The 14,070-nt window shown below is 44.1% G+C and overlaps 1 protein-coding gene across 1 annotated transcript in view; it reads right to left on the bottom strand.

Moving 5' to 3' along the window:
- UMODL1 (uromodulin like 1) overlaps nt 1-9,877 on the bottom strand; it is a 49,626-nt gene extending 39,749 nt beyond the window's left edge. Inside the window, exons 1-2 of the mRNA XM_069017459.1 lie at nt 9,668-9,877; nt 4,883-5,125 (exon numbers count right to left, since the gene is read on the bottom strand). Of these exons, the coding sequence (XP_068873560.1) occupies nt 4,883-5,125; nt 9,668-9,755 (331 nt within the window). The 5' untranslated portion in view covers nt 9,756-9,877. The remainder of the gene's footprint in view (nt 1-4,882; nt 5,126-9,667) is intronic.
- Nucleotides 9,878-14,070: the final 4,193 nt, after the last annotated feature.

Raw genomic sequence — 14,070 nt, 5'->3', positions numbered from 1 at the left:
GTCTCTTTTTTTGGTGTGTTTAACTGCAGTGTAAATGGTTTAATGAGTCACATGCAATCTCAGAAAACACTATTGAATCCTGGCTGGGTGCCACAGCAGATATTTATCTGAAATCAAAAGGTCATCCTTTTCGGATCAGCGGAAACGGAGATGGATTCACTTCACATTTCTGCCTAATTGTACCAGATGCACTTTGGAAATCCAATTTATGCTCTCCTCTTCAATCATGCTGGGGACAGTCACCTACCAAGCAAGCACTGAGGAGCAAGCCAGCCAACTCCTCTGTCATTTGGATGAAGTACAGGCTTTTCTGCTCTGTTATTTACATAAATGTATGGAAGCAGAACTGCAGCTTAGCAACCAAAGGTCACTTGCCAGCCTGCCCACTGGAGAGCTGCTGGATCTGCTGTGACTGCAGGATGGGCCATCTCCCAGGAGAGTGATGCTGAGGGACAACATTAACTCAGCCATAACCCCTTCCCTCTCCCTTCTTCCATCTGGAAGGGACGGTTTCATCCAGAAGGTGTGGCAGAGCCAGGGACCAGCACCCTGCATTTGTCTCAGGTATCAGAAGGGGGAGGCAAATCTACGAAATTATAGAGAAAGCTCCTGGGAAAGTCTGTTCCAAAGGCAGGCTGGCAGTTTTCATCATACAACCCTGGTTTTGGGGTCTTTGAGCATTGGTAAGCTTTGCTTGCTCAGATGGACATTTTCCATCCTGATTGCCTCTCCAGGGGCTAATAGGGTTTTATGTTGGTCCAGCATCTGACAAATATTTAACACCCTTCCTGGATGGGACTTTTGCCTTGGAGGGGAGAAGGCTGAGGGGGATGTGATCAAGGTTTACAAAATCCCAAAGGCAAGGTGGAGGCAGAGCCGGTTTTCACCAAAGCCCACAAGAATAAAATGGGTGAAAGAACTCAATTCTTTACCCAAACGGGAAGGAACTTCTGCAATTCGTCAGCACAGGGTGTGTGGAGGCTGACAGCTTCAGTGGGCTCAAAAAGGGACAAGGCAATTCCCAGAAGGGATTCCCATCAGCAGACACCACTGGGAACAGGCAGGGACACCGATAATCCCATTTCTGCAGCTGCTGGGGGCACACAAGGGACCCAAACTGCAGGGCAGCCAGAGCCACCTGCTTCTGGGTGAAGCCCCATAGGACATTCTGGCACCTTCCCACCGCAGGCTGAAGCTGCAGTGCTGCCCATATGTGACACCACTGTCCCCTGGCTTTCAGGCCAGCTGTGCCCCAGCTCCTGCTGCTCTGGTTACAGTCAGCATGGGAACATCTGTGTGCCAGCTCTGAAAGGTCCCAGCCCTGCTGAGGAGCTGCTTGGGCACCTACAATGAACATTTTTTTTACTTTGCAGACATTTTTCTGAAAACCTTGGGAAGCTGTGCACACAAAGCACACTCTGATTAAAGTGTGACCTTAACAATGCAAATCAAGTGCTCTCAGAAAACTCCACAATTAAAGTTGTCTTGGGCCTTCTTATTTCAAGGTATTTTTGTACATGTGTGCTTAAAGACGAGCCTTCATCACGTGCTGATGCACTCTTTCCCTCCCTAGCTGGGGATCAGGCAGGGTTAGATGGCAGATAAGGAGCTCTCTGGTTTCATCTTATGCTGGAAAGTGGGCAGCAAGCCAGTCACCAGGAGAAGTAACCATACCATCCATTCAAGCAGCTGGAAAAAAAGCCTGGAGAATTGGATCCTATCTCTACCTAAAAGACAAGATGCAGGGAGAAGTTTTGTATGGTGAAACAACCTTTCAGAGCTGTGGGTCCACGAGCTGGACCTGCAGCCCTGTGCCCCAACCACACATGTTGTTAAAAGCAGCACTAAGCACCATGAAAATCAGAATAAATTTATGAAAAAATTAAAGCTGCACCCAAGGTGTCTGAAAGCAGGTCTGAAACCAACACAGAATGGTTTGATCTCAGTTTCTCTGCAGCACAGGTGCCCATCTGTGAAAGACAGAGAAGCTCCCTCACTTCCCACAGGCTTCATGAAGACAAATTGCTGCCTGTGAATTCCCCAGGATTCACCTTAAGAGGTGATAAATAATTCTCTACTCAGTGAGAGGCTGAGCAGAGCACTGAATGTGGAGGTCAGGATGGCACACTCTGAGGAGCTCCTTAGAGGGACTCCATCATCCCTGGGCACAGGGAAATGCGGTCCTTGGGGTACTGCAAAGCTGGATTAGATAAAAGAACTCACTAATCTGCAAGCACAGGCACAAAGAGAGAAAACAAAGGCTGTTTTGTTTAATTCTACCTTTAGAATTAATTCCAGCACTTCCTAACTTTTAGATACTTAACTTTCCAGCTGTTATTTCAAAATGTCAAAGTCATTTGTGTATGTATCTGTAGCACTATCCCAATGGATAGACACACAACTAGTGAGAAATACCACAGCAACTTGACCAATGATCTAGACATTTTTTTCCCCAACAGTAAAGAAAAAATAAAAGCATGGCCTGCCATATCCCAGGCAGGGGTAAATGTTTCCTTCTAGGAAGAGAAGGTGAGCAGTGGCCAGGAGCAGGTTGCTGTGAAAGGTCGTGGAGACCTTTCCACTCCTGGCAGGATGGAGAGCACGTCAGCATGGATAACATCAAGAAGAAAATAACAGTAGTTCAGCAGCGTGCTGTGCAGTAATTTCTGCAGTTCCAGTTTCTCTTCTCATCATTTATTTAAGACTGTGTCTAGACAGTGCATTACCATTCACAGAATTTATGACTAATGCCCTGAAAAGCAAAGATACCGGAATAATGTAAACACGGAAATCACCTAGAAGCCATACAAATCCTTAAATGGTTTAAAATATTCCCAAATTAACTTTGACAGGAAAAAGTGTCAGAGTGACCACAGTACTTCATGGACAAACTTGCCCAGTGTATCAACAACATGGCAAGGGCAGGGTGGAAATTCTGCAGTGAGAGATTTACAGATTTGTTCCTGTTAGATGAAACAGAATCATCAACAGCTCTCAAGCCTAAAATATCCCTAGAGATGCTTTTAAGAGACATAGATTATACTGGGAGAAAAATATTTCAAGCATTACCAGGGTGCTTTTTTTCTCCTCACAAGAAGATGGTCTTGATTTTCAGAGGTTCAGAAACACCTGGATTTCTTGTGCAAACAGTGACAACCATGGCAACTCTTTCACATTTAGCTGGCACAGCTCTTTCCTTGTACTACAGCACTAAAAAGCCATTTTCTCTGGTTACCTCAGCCTTGCCATTTGATGCTTACAGGCACACATGTATACACATGCCTGTATATCCAAAAGACTTCACTGAAGTAGCTTTTCAACCATAATTAGACATACTGGAGATTTCCCCAGCGTGAAACTGATGCTTGGAAAATACAGATGATCAACAGCAGGTCCTTTGCCTGTCTGATAAATCTGCTTGGACACACAGTAACCTGCAGCTCAAATTCTGCTTTGCTGAGACTCCACAACAGCCACGGAGCCAAACAGTGGCAGGATACAGTAAATTAAAAATAATGCTTTAATTTCTCTGCTGTAGCAAATCATTTTAGGAACAAGTAAAACACATCGACCACTTCTGTGTTCGCTTCCTTCTGTTAAAATCCTGCTAGACACAATATTCTACCTGTGACTGTGGAGAAAATGCCTGGGGAAAAAAAAGTTTGGAAGGTCTTTTTCCAGTGTTCTGAAGCAACTTAAATGTGGGATGAACACATTGCTCTTGACAGATCCCATGACAGGACATATGGCTCATCCCCCCTCATGCCACGTTATATGATTCGGTGCAGGAGCAGGTTTGGGGACATTCCCATAGATCTGAGTCACCCAAGTCTTATGACCCAAAACAAGGGCTAGGGCTGCAACAGGACCTTTCCTTTCAGTCTGGTGTTCCTGTGTGTGATTGTGTAAATTCCCAGGTCCCTACTGTAGAGTGGAAATAGAGAAAATGCAATGTCATACTGAAAATAGGGACAAAACTATGTCCTGCAGAACTTTTCTGGATGACAGAACAGTTCAACAGTTTAGATAATTCAAGACGCCTGTTCAGCTTAAGAGCATCTAAATTTATCCATTAGAAAAAGAAAGTTCCTTTTCCCCAAGGAATCCCCTCCATCTACGTCTCAAGTTCTGATAAAATTGGGAATTTCTGGTTGACAACTGGTAACCCTGATGTGGGAAGGGGAAAAAGTTTCCATCTTGAGACAAAGGAAGGTGATTAAGTCTTCCTGAGCAGCCTCATTAAGACTCAGATGTTAGATCAGATCCACCAAAAAGTTCACCAGTTTTCAGACCTCCCACATAGTCACAGGTAACCACAGAAGCCCCAAGAAAATGGGTCCTAGTGCAGTTTTGGTTGGAAAGCATCTGGTACCAAGTTGCCCTGAGGTCGTGGGTTGTTTTAAATTTGAACCAAAACTGGGTTTGTAAACTGGGAACAAACCCTGCTCCACATCAAAGGAGGTTATACCAAGTGCATCCTGAATTAGTTTTGAGGAGAAAGCTCCTGGTGTAAATGCAGGCAGGCTCAGAGCAGACACTGCACCAGGCAGTGAATTATTGCTCTTGGCCAGGGATATTGGCCTGAATCCAGACAGGTAATGAGCCCTTGGAGGGGTAAGAAGCAGGTGCCTTCCTCAGGCTCCCCTGGAAGTTTAGTGAATTTGTGACTAGGGGTGGCAAAGAGCAAGGATGAGGAGCTTTAATCTGCTATGTCTACTCCTTGCCACGTTGGACAAAGTTTACTGTACATTTTTGCAGACTCATTTACTTCAGTGAATAGGAACCTGTGGCCTAGAACTGAATTAAGCCTTTACACATCTCAGCTGAAGCAATTCTTCCCTAAGAAGCATTTATTTCCTCTCTTAATCTGACTAAAACTTACCTAGAGAGCAGTAGAGTCCAACTTGTTCATATCCTTCACAGCAATCTGTGAGAGTGATGGTTTCAGGGACTCGGACCATGTGAAACTGTGTTCTGTAGTGTGTCCGGGGACACACCATCCACGGGATCCATCCTCCACAGGATGTGTTCTTCTCATAGGACTCCTGGTAGGTAACCATTTTAAACACACTTTTGGTCAGGGTGTAGTTGCACAGATGGTACCCAAGCAAAGAGAGCCCTTTTTCTAGGGGAGAGAAACAGGAAAGAAAGGGATCAGCATTAACTTGTCACCCCGGAGCAGAAGTTCCCTGCAGTATCCAGTTAAAAACAGTGTTATGAGAAAGCAGTGACAGAACCAACACAGATGAATGATTTCCAAGAAGGCTGATGTTGGGATGAGCATCACTTCAAAGAACAGACACGAGAAAGAATTGGTAGTGACTGCTTGTCATAGGCATCACTTTGGTCATGAAAGGATGCAGATTGGCAGAAAATTCAAAGAGTTCTTGGTGCCTTCAGGTTCGAGGTGGAAAAAGGGCAATTTAACTCAAGTTAATATTAAGGACATTTACATATGTTAATTTAAATTAACAGTAGAGCACAATAGGCACTTCCAGGGCAGAGTCATCCCAGTACTTTAAATGCCCGCTCCAGCCTCCTGCTGCCAAAGCCTTCATCACTCCCCCCTGTTATGAAGGGAACAAAGGGCGAGGAACTCATGGGCAGATGAGTCACAGTAGATGTCTGGAATAAGACATCCTTCAGACATCACCCTAGGCTAAAACTGGGTACTCATACATCAGTGGGAAGCACTTCCACATATTGACACAAAAGGTGTTCCTGGAGATCCCGTGCTGCCTCTCTGCATTTGCAGCAAGCCTTGTTGATCAGGCCACTGGAAACCTGCAGTGCATCATTGACTTCGAGTATAAACAAAGTCAGTGATAAGGCCATTAACGACATCATTCCACACAGGGCTGGGGAAGGGACTCAGCTTCCAGAGTTCTGAAACCATTTCTGATGAGGAGTGAACTCGTTACATGCTTTACTTAAAACTGAAATACTTCAGCAGGGATAGGGAAAAAAACCCCAACAGCAAACAACAGAAAGAAAGCCCAACAACAGCAACAAAAGCAGATGGAGTTTAAGAATTAGCAGTAAGCAACCTACAGTCATGTCACAGACATCAGGCTGGCTCCCTAATGAGATGTTATAGGAGCCAGAGGGGCTGAGTCACCCTGTGTCCCATTTGGGAAACAGATCGGATGGAATTAAAATGCCTGTATCATCCTCTAGCCAAAGCAGAAGAAACTTTAATAAGGATAAATATGAATTAGCTGCAGAGATTCAAATATAGCAGGACTGTTTTTTTCTGAGAGCTCTGAGGGCACCAGGGTCAGCCAACAGACAGACTGAAGCTAACACAATATACACAACAGGCATACAATTAAAACATTTACAGCTTATCTTATTTGTACAACTTATCTCCTGCCTGAAAAGATGAAACATGTTAAAAACAATTCAAGAAGACAAACCAGAATTGTTAGGCTTTCAGGAATCCTGTGCTTTTATCACATTTAGCTTTCCAGCTAAACAAAAGACATTTGTGCAATTTGAGCAGGACTAGGAAAAGAGCTTTGGACAGGACACTCCATTTGTAGCACAAATGGGTCTAGACATCATGTCTAGTCCATGTTTTCTTCTGGGGACAGTCCAGAAGAAAACATGGACTAGACATGATGTCTAGATATGGCCCCTGGAAGCCCAGCCCTGCTTGCCTCACTCATCTGTGCATCCTCCTGCAGCAAAAGGCAGAGCTGATGCCGGGTTGTGCTCCAGGGAGTGCGTGTGAGAGTCAGAGACCTCCCAGCAGGCTCCAGGGACTCTGTGCTGCTGCTTGGAGCAGGTCAGCAGGAAAATACTGAGAGTGAGGGCATAGCTGGAAACCCCACTCCTTGCTTCTTCCTCCTGCCCAGCCTCCAGCAGGGCACCTCTGTGCCCGGTCCCTGAAGCTCTGGGAGAGTGGCTGAAAGGTCTTCACATCCCTGAAAGGCACCGGGGCTGCTCTTTGTGCCTAAGTAGGGAGTAGAAGGAGGTGGTCAAGAGGGGCAGGAAGTCATCCAGCCTGTCTCAAAGCCTGTCCCAAAGCCTGGCTCCAGCCCAGACCCTGCCTGAGCCAGGAGAGGATCCCAAAGGCTGGGATGGAGTACTGCCCAGCTGTGGCTGTGCAGGAGGAGACAGAAGGAGAAGTGAGCCAGAGAAAGCAAGGTGGCCTCTCCTTCTGGCTAACTTTAGGGTAACTCTCTGGGAGAAGGGGAAAGGAAAACAAACGTGGGTTCTGGAGCAGAAATCAGAGATCAAGGGGTGCTTTTTATTCAATGCATTTGATCCATTAACACCTCACATGAGGCACAAGTGCCTGAGAAGAAACAGGCAGCTGTCATTGCATTTTGGAAAGCATTCCCTTGCCATGTGTTAAGAGTGATCCAAGAATACCTTTCTCTGCAAATGCTTCTAGGCACGTAGGTGGGGGGGGGGGGGAAATCTTGCTTCAGCTTTTTTATTTGGCTGCTTTTTTAAATTAGTTTTTAACCTGAATGGCAGAGTGGAACAGAAGTAATACCTAAATAATTTTGGTTACAGCCTTTCCCTGGAGAAAGTGCACAAACATCTGTTGTGACCAGGGAAGGAGGGAGGAGCAGGACAAATTTTATTCTATGAAAATGAGAAAGAGAAACTCATGTGTTAAGGAACCAGACTGTGATAGTATAAAATCACATTATAGGAGAGTAGAGCAGGTAAGAAGCAAGAGCTCAGCCTTGTTCCTCATCCCTATGACCCCTCTTTTTCTCCAGAGCTCATGTAGAGGCTGGCAAGAGCAAAGCAGGGACTGGAAGGGAAAAACTGAGTAAGGAGAGCACTGAGGATTCGTGTTGTCCGTGCAGAGCTGAGGCCACAGCGAGGATGTAGCACTGGAAAGTTAAAAATTCCAGTGTCAGCTGAGCTGGCTTAGTCTCTACAGCAATGTGCAACATAAATACAGGTATGAAACTGAGAATAAGATGGTGTAGAATTAGACACAGTTTATAATTGGAAGCGACAGCTGTCAGAGCAGATATGAAGTCATATTTCATACTTAAACATTAATAGTAGGTATATATATATGTGCACACACTAGGTGTAGAATGAGGCTGCCAAAGCCTAAAGAGAAGCTTTGAGATAAGGTTAGGGTGGTACAAAAAGATGGAAGTGGAAGAAGTTGGACTGAAGGTGGCAGGGAAAGGTGCAGCACCACCAACCTTTGCCCCACCCATCACTTCTGTACCGTTCAAAACAAGCTTTGACACTCACAGAGTTCAATTATTTTGCTGACAGCAGTTTGCTGCTGAGCAATGTGGCTTGGATCAATTTGGGCTCTTTAGCAAATTGGCTTTCTGTTCTCATTACTCCCATCTATGGGATTATGGCACAATCAAATGGAATTAAAATGCACTGGCTGTTGTTTTCAGTGACTCAAAGCTGAAGTCAGTGGCACAGCAGAAGGCAGTCACCTGCTGTTAGTATGGATATGTTACACCTATCATTTCTGGATTTTACAATTTTTTTCTCAGAGACCACCAGCTTTCAGCACCATCAGGGAAAATATATTTTTTTTTTTTAATGTTAAGCAAGAGCATAAGCAATTAAAGCAAAACCCTTTATTAACAGAAACCAATACTGAGAGGAAAGCCTGGGAGCAAAGGCTGCACAGGAGCAGGCTCCTTAGAACTCAAGGTTAAACCCATGTCAGAACTGAGAGCATGATCAAAAAAGAGCAGTAAAAAATGCTTCACAGCATTTATGTCACAGACAGAGCTGCAGTTCTGGAAACTTCACCCCTCAAGTGAGACAGGAACCACTGGGATCTGCAAAATCTTTTCTCACTGGAGAGCAGCAAGACCAAAAGATAAGCCCCTTTCTTATCTTGACATAACCTTAAAAGTAGTCTGCTGGAACAGGTTCTTGGAGGGCAGATTCAAGTTCACTTTTGAAAAACATGGAAAAAAAAAATGGATCACGGGCTCGATTTTTCTACAAATTCCAAATTTTAAAGTCAACACCATTTACTTTAAATGGCACTAGGATGGGGGTTCTGTTGGCCCTAATCATTACAAGCCTCTTTTCACCTGTGGCTTTGACAGAATAACAGAAAAGTCTGCAAGGTTCTAAGAAATACGGTTTATATTTAACTGAGACTCACAAAACCACTTAAGTAAAGAAAAGCAACAAAGAGCAGCCAAAATCACAGTATTTTCTCATCTACATAAATCAAAGCAGAAATGAAGAGTAAATTAGGAGTTCATTTAGCAGTTACAATTGGGTTAGGGTTTTTCAAAATTACAGCCCATACCACAGATGATTTAAATATGTCTTCTACAGCCTCATTTTATGCATCTCTAGGAATTTGCCAGGCACATTACTACATCATTTCCTCCTAAAGCTTATTTCAAAGACAATTTTCATTAAAAATTTGCACAATACTGAAGACAAAGCAGAAATTCTCCTTGTTTATTTCTGGCACAAAGAAAACGACAAGGATTTTGCCCGAGGATGAAAGGCTGGAGACAAAGGTTGCGTTTTTGCTTGGTTAGATTTTCTCTGTTTAATTATCAACAGAGGATCCTTAAATGGTCACTGGGACATTGCCAGTTCTCCAGAGAGTGGCCACCTTGGCTGGTTTATTTCAAAGAAATATCTATCCCACATCCAAACTAAGCTGTCCTCTGGCCAGTTTTGCTTCACTCACCTGTAGTTTCATCTCCCCTTCCCTGTCGTGCAGCAGCCCAGAGGATGAGAACAGAAACAAGAGTGATCCTGGTCATTGTAGGGCCCATCCTGGATAAGTCTTTCTTATCCCTTTGTTTCCAAGGTGGTAGAGCTTGGTTGTCCCTACAGGTAGGCTTTTGGATCAGGGAAAAGGGTGCTCTGGGTTTGTTACCTTTTGCAGGGAGGTGATAAATGCTGGCAACAGAAACAAAGAGGCTCTGCTGGGAATTTTTCTGGTTCTCCCTCCTTCGTGTTCCCTCTGGGGAATCTGCCTCTTCTGCATGTTCAGCTTGGCTCCCCTGGCCTGATTTTGAGAGGAAGGCATTTTAAAGCTGCTGGTTTAGTCCCTGTTTATCCTCCAGAGCACTTATTCCCTCTCACACCTTAAACTCAACATCTCAGAGCCAGATTTACGCACCTCAGATATCAGGTATAAAGCATCCTGAATTCAGTTCCTGTCCACACATCAGGTGGTACTTCGAAGGTCTTTAATTCTGTACCTTGAAAGCAAACTAAGAGTAAAAGCCAATATCTATGCCAGTGTTTATTCCTGAGTTTAAACTGTTTGTCCAGCTGCTTTCATTGTGCCCCTCATTTCACTGCAATTTCAGCATCTCCTAAGCCAGAGCAATGCCAGGCAATCAAGAACCTTGTTAAGCAGGGTGTGAATCAGGTCTGAGAAACCAAAAATCCTTTTTTGTTTTATTGCCTAAATAATGAAGGCACATTCCCAAGATAGATGTGCCTCCAGCTTTCCAACACACGACAATAACTTCAGTGCAATGTCACTTGGCTCATGCAAAGACAAGGAGTGAACACGGGATGATATTTTCTGAGGAGCTCACACTAAAGGATGGAAAATCACAGGTACAGCTCTTGGAGCTGAGGCAATATGTTCAGAGAAGCACTTAAATAGGTATCACAGTGTTGTAGACAATTCCATGTGGATGAAAGGGATCTGGAACCACAGACCCTCTCATTTGTGGGTGTTCAGATAGGAGAGCTGGGGCCTTTTGTAGCATTGAGGCACTTCTGAGCTGTTCTTCCGGCTTGGAAAATCAAGTATCAAGCTCATCAAGGGGAAAAGAAAATTAAAAGGAAGAAAAACAAAGGAAAAATAAAGCTTGCCCAGGAAAAAACAAACAAACAAACAAAAAAACCCCAAAATCAGCTGTAGAATGCTTCAATAAAAATTTTAAAAAAAGAAAAAAAAGAACTGATTTGGAAACATTTCTGCTCCAAGGAGAATGTGCTTCTTGGCACCAGGATGTCTTGCCAGGCTGTATCCACAGATGCACCACCTACATCTCCTGTCAGGGAGGCAACAATGAGCCCCTGGCTGCAGACTGGGCAGAGGATGCCATCTGACTTAAAAACCCCACTAATAAATAAATAAATAATCATAAAGAAGATGACTTAAGTCAGTGAAATTCAATGTTTAAACAGAAATATTTCTCTTTATGATCTGTATTTTTTTTTGAACAATCTAAATTTCCTGGGAAAAATATCTTTGTTGAAATTTTTTGGCTAGAACTGACAAAAACCAGATCTTTAGCACTTAGAAATTACTTGGTCCCTCTATAAAGAAGTATATGTCTTGTCCAATTTCAAATATAGGCAATGCCAGACTGGCATGTGAATTGGATTGCATCTGAGTTGAAACTGCATTGCAGCAGTGAATTAAATGGTTCCTAAATACAGAATGTGCAGAACCCCCTTTTTCAAATAAAAAATTGAGAAAAGTCAGTGAATGGTTAATCCAAACAAGAAATGGATACAGAAATCACGTGTATTTATCTCGCAATTTGCAAATTCCATGAGGTTCTGCATGCAAGTCCATGAGTTATATCTGCATTATTTCTTCAGTTACAATCAGGCTCACAGCAATTTACTTTTTAGCAATGCAGACACTGGAAAAGACCACTCAGGCAATTAAGGATGCATCCTGTGTCCTGTCCAGCTCTTTCCACATCTTCCAGCCACATTCTTGTCCTGTTAAGTGCAGCAAGTTTAATATGATGGGCTGCATCCCCTGCAGCAGTGCTTGATCTCTGTACTACCGTGATGAGTTGCACTTGCTCAGCACAAGCCAACACAGAGTCTCCTGCAGGGAAACTACAGATTCACTGATATTTTGGATAACTGACCATCTGTACAGGCATGGATGACTGCATATAACTACATTTTTAGTAACCATCATTGTATTTCACAGATAAATTTTTGGTGTTTTCTCCCCTATTCCTTTCAAGTAGGTGTTGTCTGTTTCCCAGGGAACAAGTGACAGAAAAAGAAGAAACTGCCTCAAGCTGCTCTAGGGAGGTTCAGGTTGGACATCAGGAAGAATTTATTCACTGAAAGAGTTGTCAAGCATTGGAAGGGGCTGCCCAGGGAGGTTTGGAGTCTCCATCCCTGGAGGTGTCCCAGGAAGGGCTGGAGGTGGCACTCAGTGCCCTGGGCTGGGGTCAAGGTGGGCACTGGGCACAGCTGGGACTCCATGGGCTGGGAGGGCTTTTCCAGCTTAAATGACTCTGTGATTCTATCTCAGGCCCCAGAAGATTTGCCCAGTCTCTCTTTGGTGGTGAGGAAGGACAGTGGAGAGAGGAACGGAGAAGGAGAAGAAGAAGAAGATATCCTGTGGAATAAAAGCCCTGTGTGGTGCTGGTAGTGAGCTGGGCTCCAGCCTGGAAGGAGCTCATCCCAGTCCTCCTGGCACAGTCATCTGGAGCTGATCACTTCTCCTGGCTCTGTTGTTTATACTTTCTGCAGTTATGTTTCTAATGTCTAAACTGATCTAAAGTTTGCAATTTATACAAGGAAGGGCTGTGCCAATAAAAGCCACATCAAAATCCATTCGTGGATAATGTTACAGGATCAAGAAGGAGATTATTAGAGATGGGATTTGACTCTCCTAGACTGTACTATCAGTAATTGAAATATTGTGGCTGACAGCAGGCTTTCTCATCATACTTTTTAGGCATTTATTGGTTTAGACAGATTCACTTCTGATTTAATTAGTCACTTAGAAGATCTTGATCTTCTCTAGGCAAGGGGTTTGACACAGAAAGGTCATTGCTGGAACATTTCTTTCTTGCTTTGTATTATTTTGTCTATAAAGCAATCATTATTTCAGATGCGGAAAATGGTCACAATATTTCAAGACAGACTGATCTGCATGAGGGGAACAGGACCATGGGCTCATTGGGAATATATATTTGAGGAATATATCACTGGGAATACAACAAAAACTGCTCTGTGCTTCAGCAGCCAGCACATCTTCCTGTAGATGAATAGGATCTAAAGCTTGAGAACTATTAAATCATTTAACCTAGAGTCATGGAATCACAGAGTGGCTTTGGCTGCAAGGAACCGTAAGGATCATCCAGTTCCAACCCCCTGCAATGGGCAGGGACACCTCCCACTACACCAGGTTTCTCCAAGCCTCATCCAACCTGGCCTTGAACGCTTCCAGGGGTGTGGCATCCAAAATTTCTCTGGGCAACCCTCAGAGTAAAGAATTTCTTCCATATATCTAATTTACCTGCCCTCCTTCAGTTAAAAATCATTGCCCCTTTTCCCCTCACTATTTGGCCATACAAAAAATGTCCTTCCTTTTTATAAGCCCCCTTTTGTCACTGAAAAGTGCTCTAAGTTCTCCCCAAAACCTTCTTTTCTCCAGGATGAACAACCCTGGCTCTCTCAGACTGTCTTCATGGCAGAGGTGTTCCAGCCTTCTGATCATCTTTGTGGCCTCCTCTGGATACACCCTGAAATGTTCACAGCCTTCTTATGTTGTGGACCCCAGAGCTGGATGCAGCATTCCAGGTGGGGTCTCACAAAGGCAGAGAGAAGAGGCAGAACCACCTCCCTTAACCTTCTGACCACTCAAAAACCTCTTAAAATCAGCTGTCAGTAAATAGCCAGAGACCTCACCCAGGCTCCTACAGTTTCAGCCTGATTACATCCTGTCAGTCTGAGAAAGTCCAGGCTGTGGCCACAGCAGACTGTGGGAATGAATGGCGGTGCCACCAGTCCTGAAGATCTCATTGTGGAAATGAACAAATCCAGGACAGGAAGGCAAAGGCAAAACCATGCTGCCAATGAAGGTGACAAGAAGTTCAGATGAGACCTGATTTCCACCTGATTTCTGCCCCATGACTGCATTTTCTGGTGCCCAGTGAATTTTGTCTCACCATCAGGGCAGTCTTAAAAACTGCTCCTGCTGTGGCATTTCAGATATTTAGCAATGTTTGAGCTCAAGCCAGTCTTTCCCTTAGTGGGGCAGTGCTAAGGTTTCTTCCCTCTTCTACACTTCTAAACTTCACAAAAACTGCAGAAACTTGTCTTTGAGCCTGCAGCTGATCTGTCAAAACTGGCTTAAATCAA

Source organism: Aphelocoma coerulescens, chromosome 1 (genome assembly GCF_041296385.1).
Source record: "Aphelocoma coerulescens isolate FSJ_1873_10779 chromosome 1, UR_Acoe_1.0, whole genome shotgun sequence".
Taxonomy (NCBI): domain Eukaryota; kingdom Metazoa; phylum Chordata; class Aves; order Passeriformes; family Corvidae; genus Aphelocoma; species Aphelocoma coerulescens.
The sequence above is the reverse complement of the archived record's forward strand: the minus strand, read 5'-3'. Positions and strand labels throughout refer to the sequence as shown.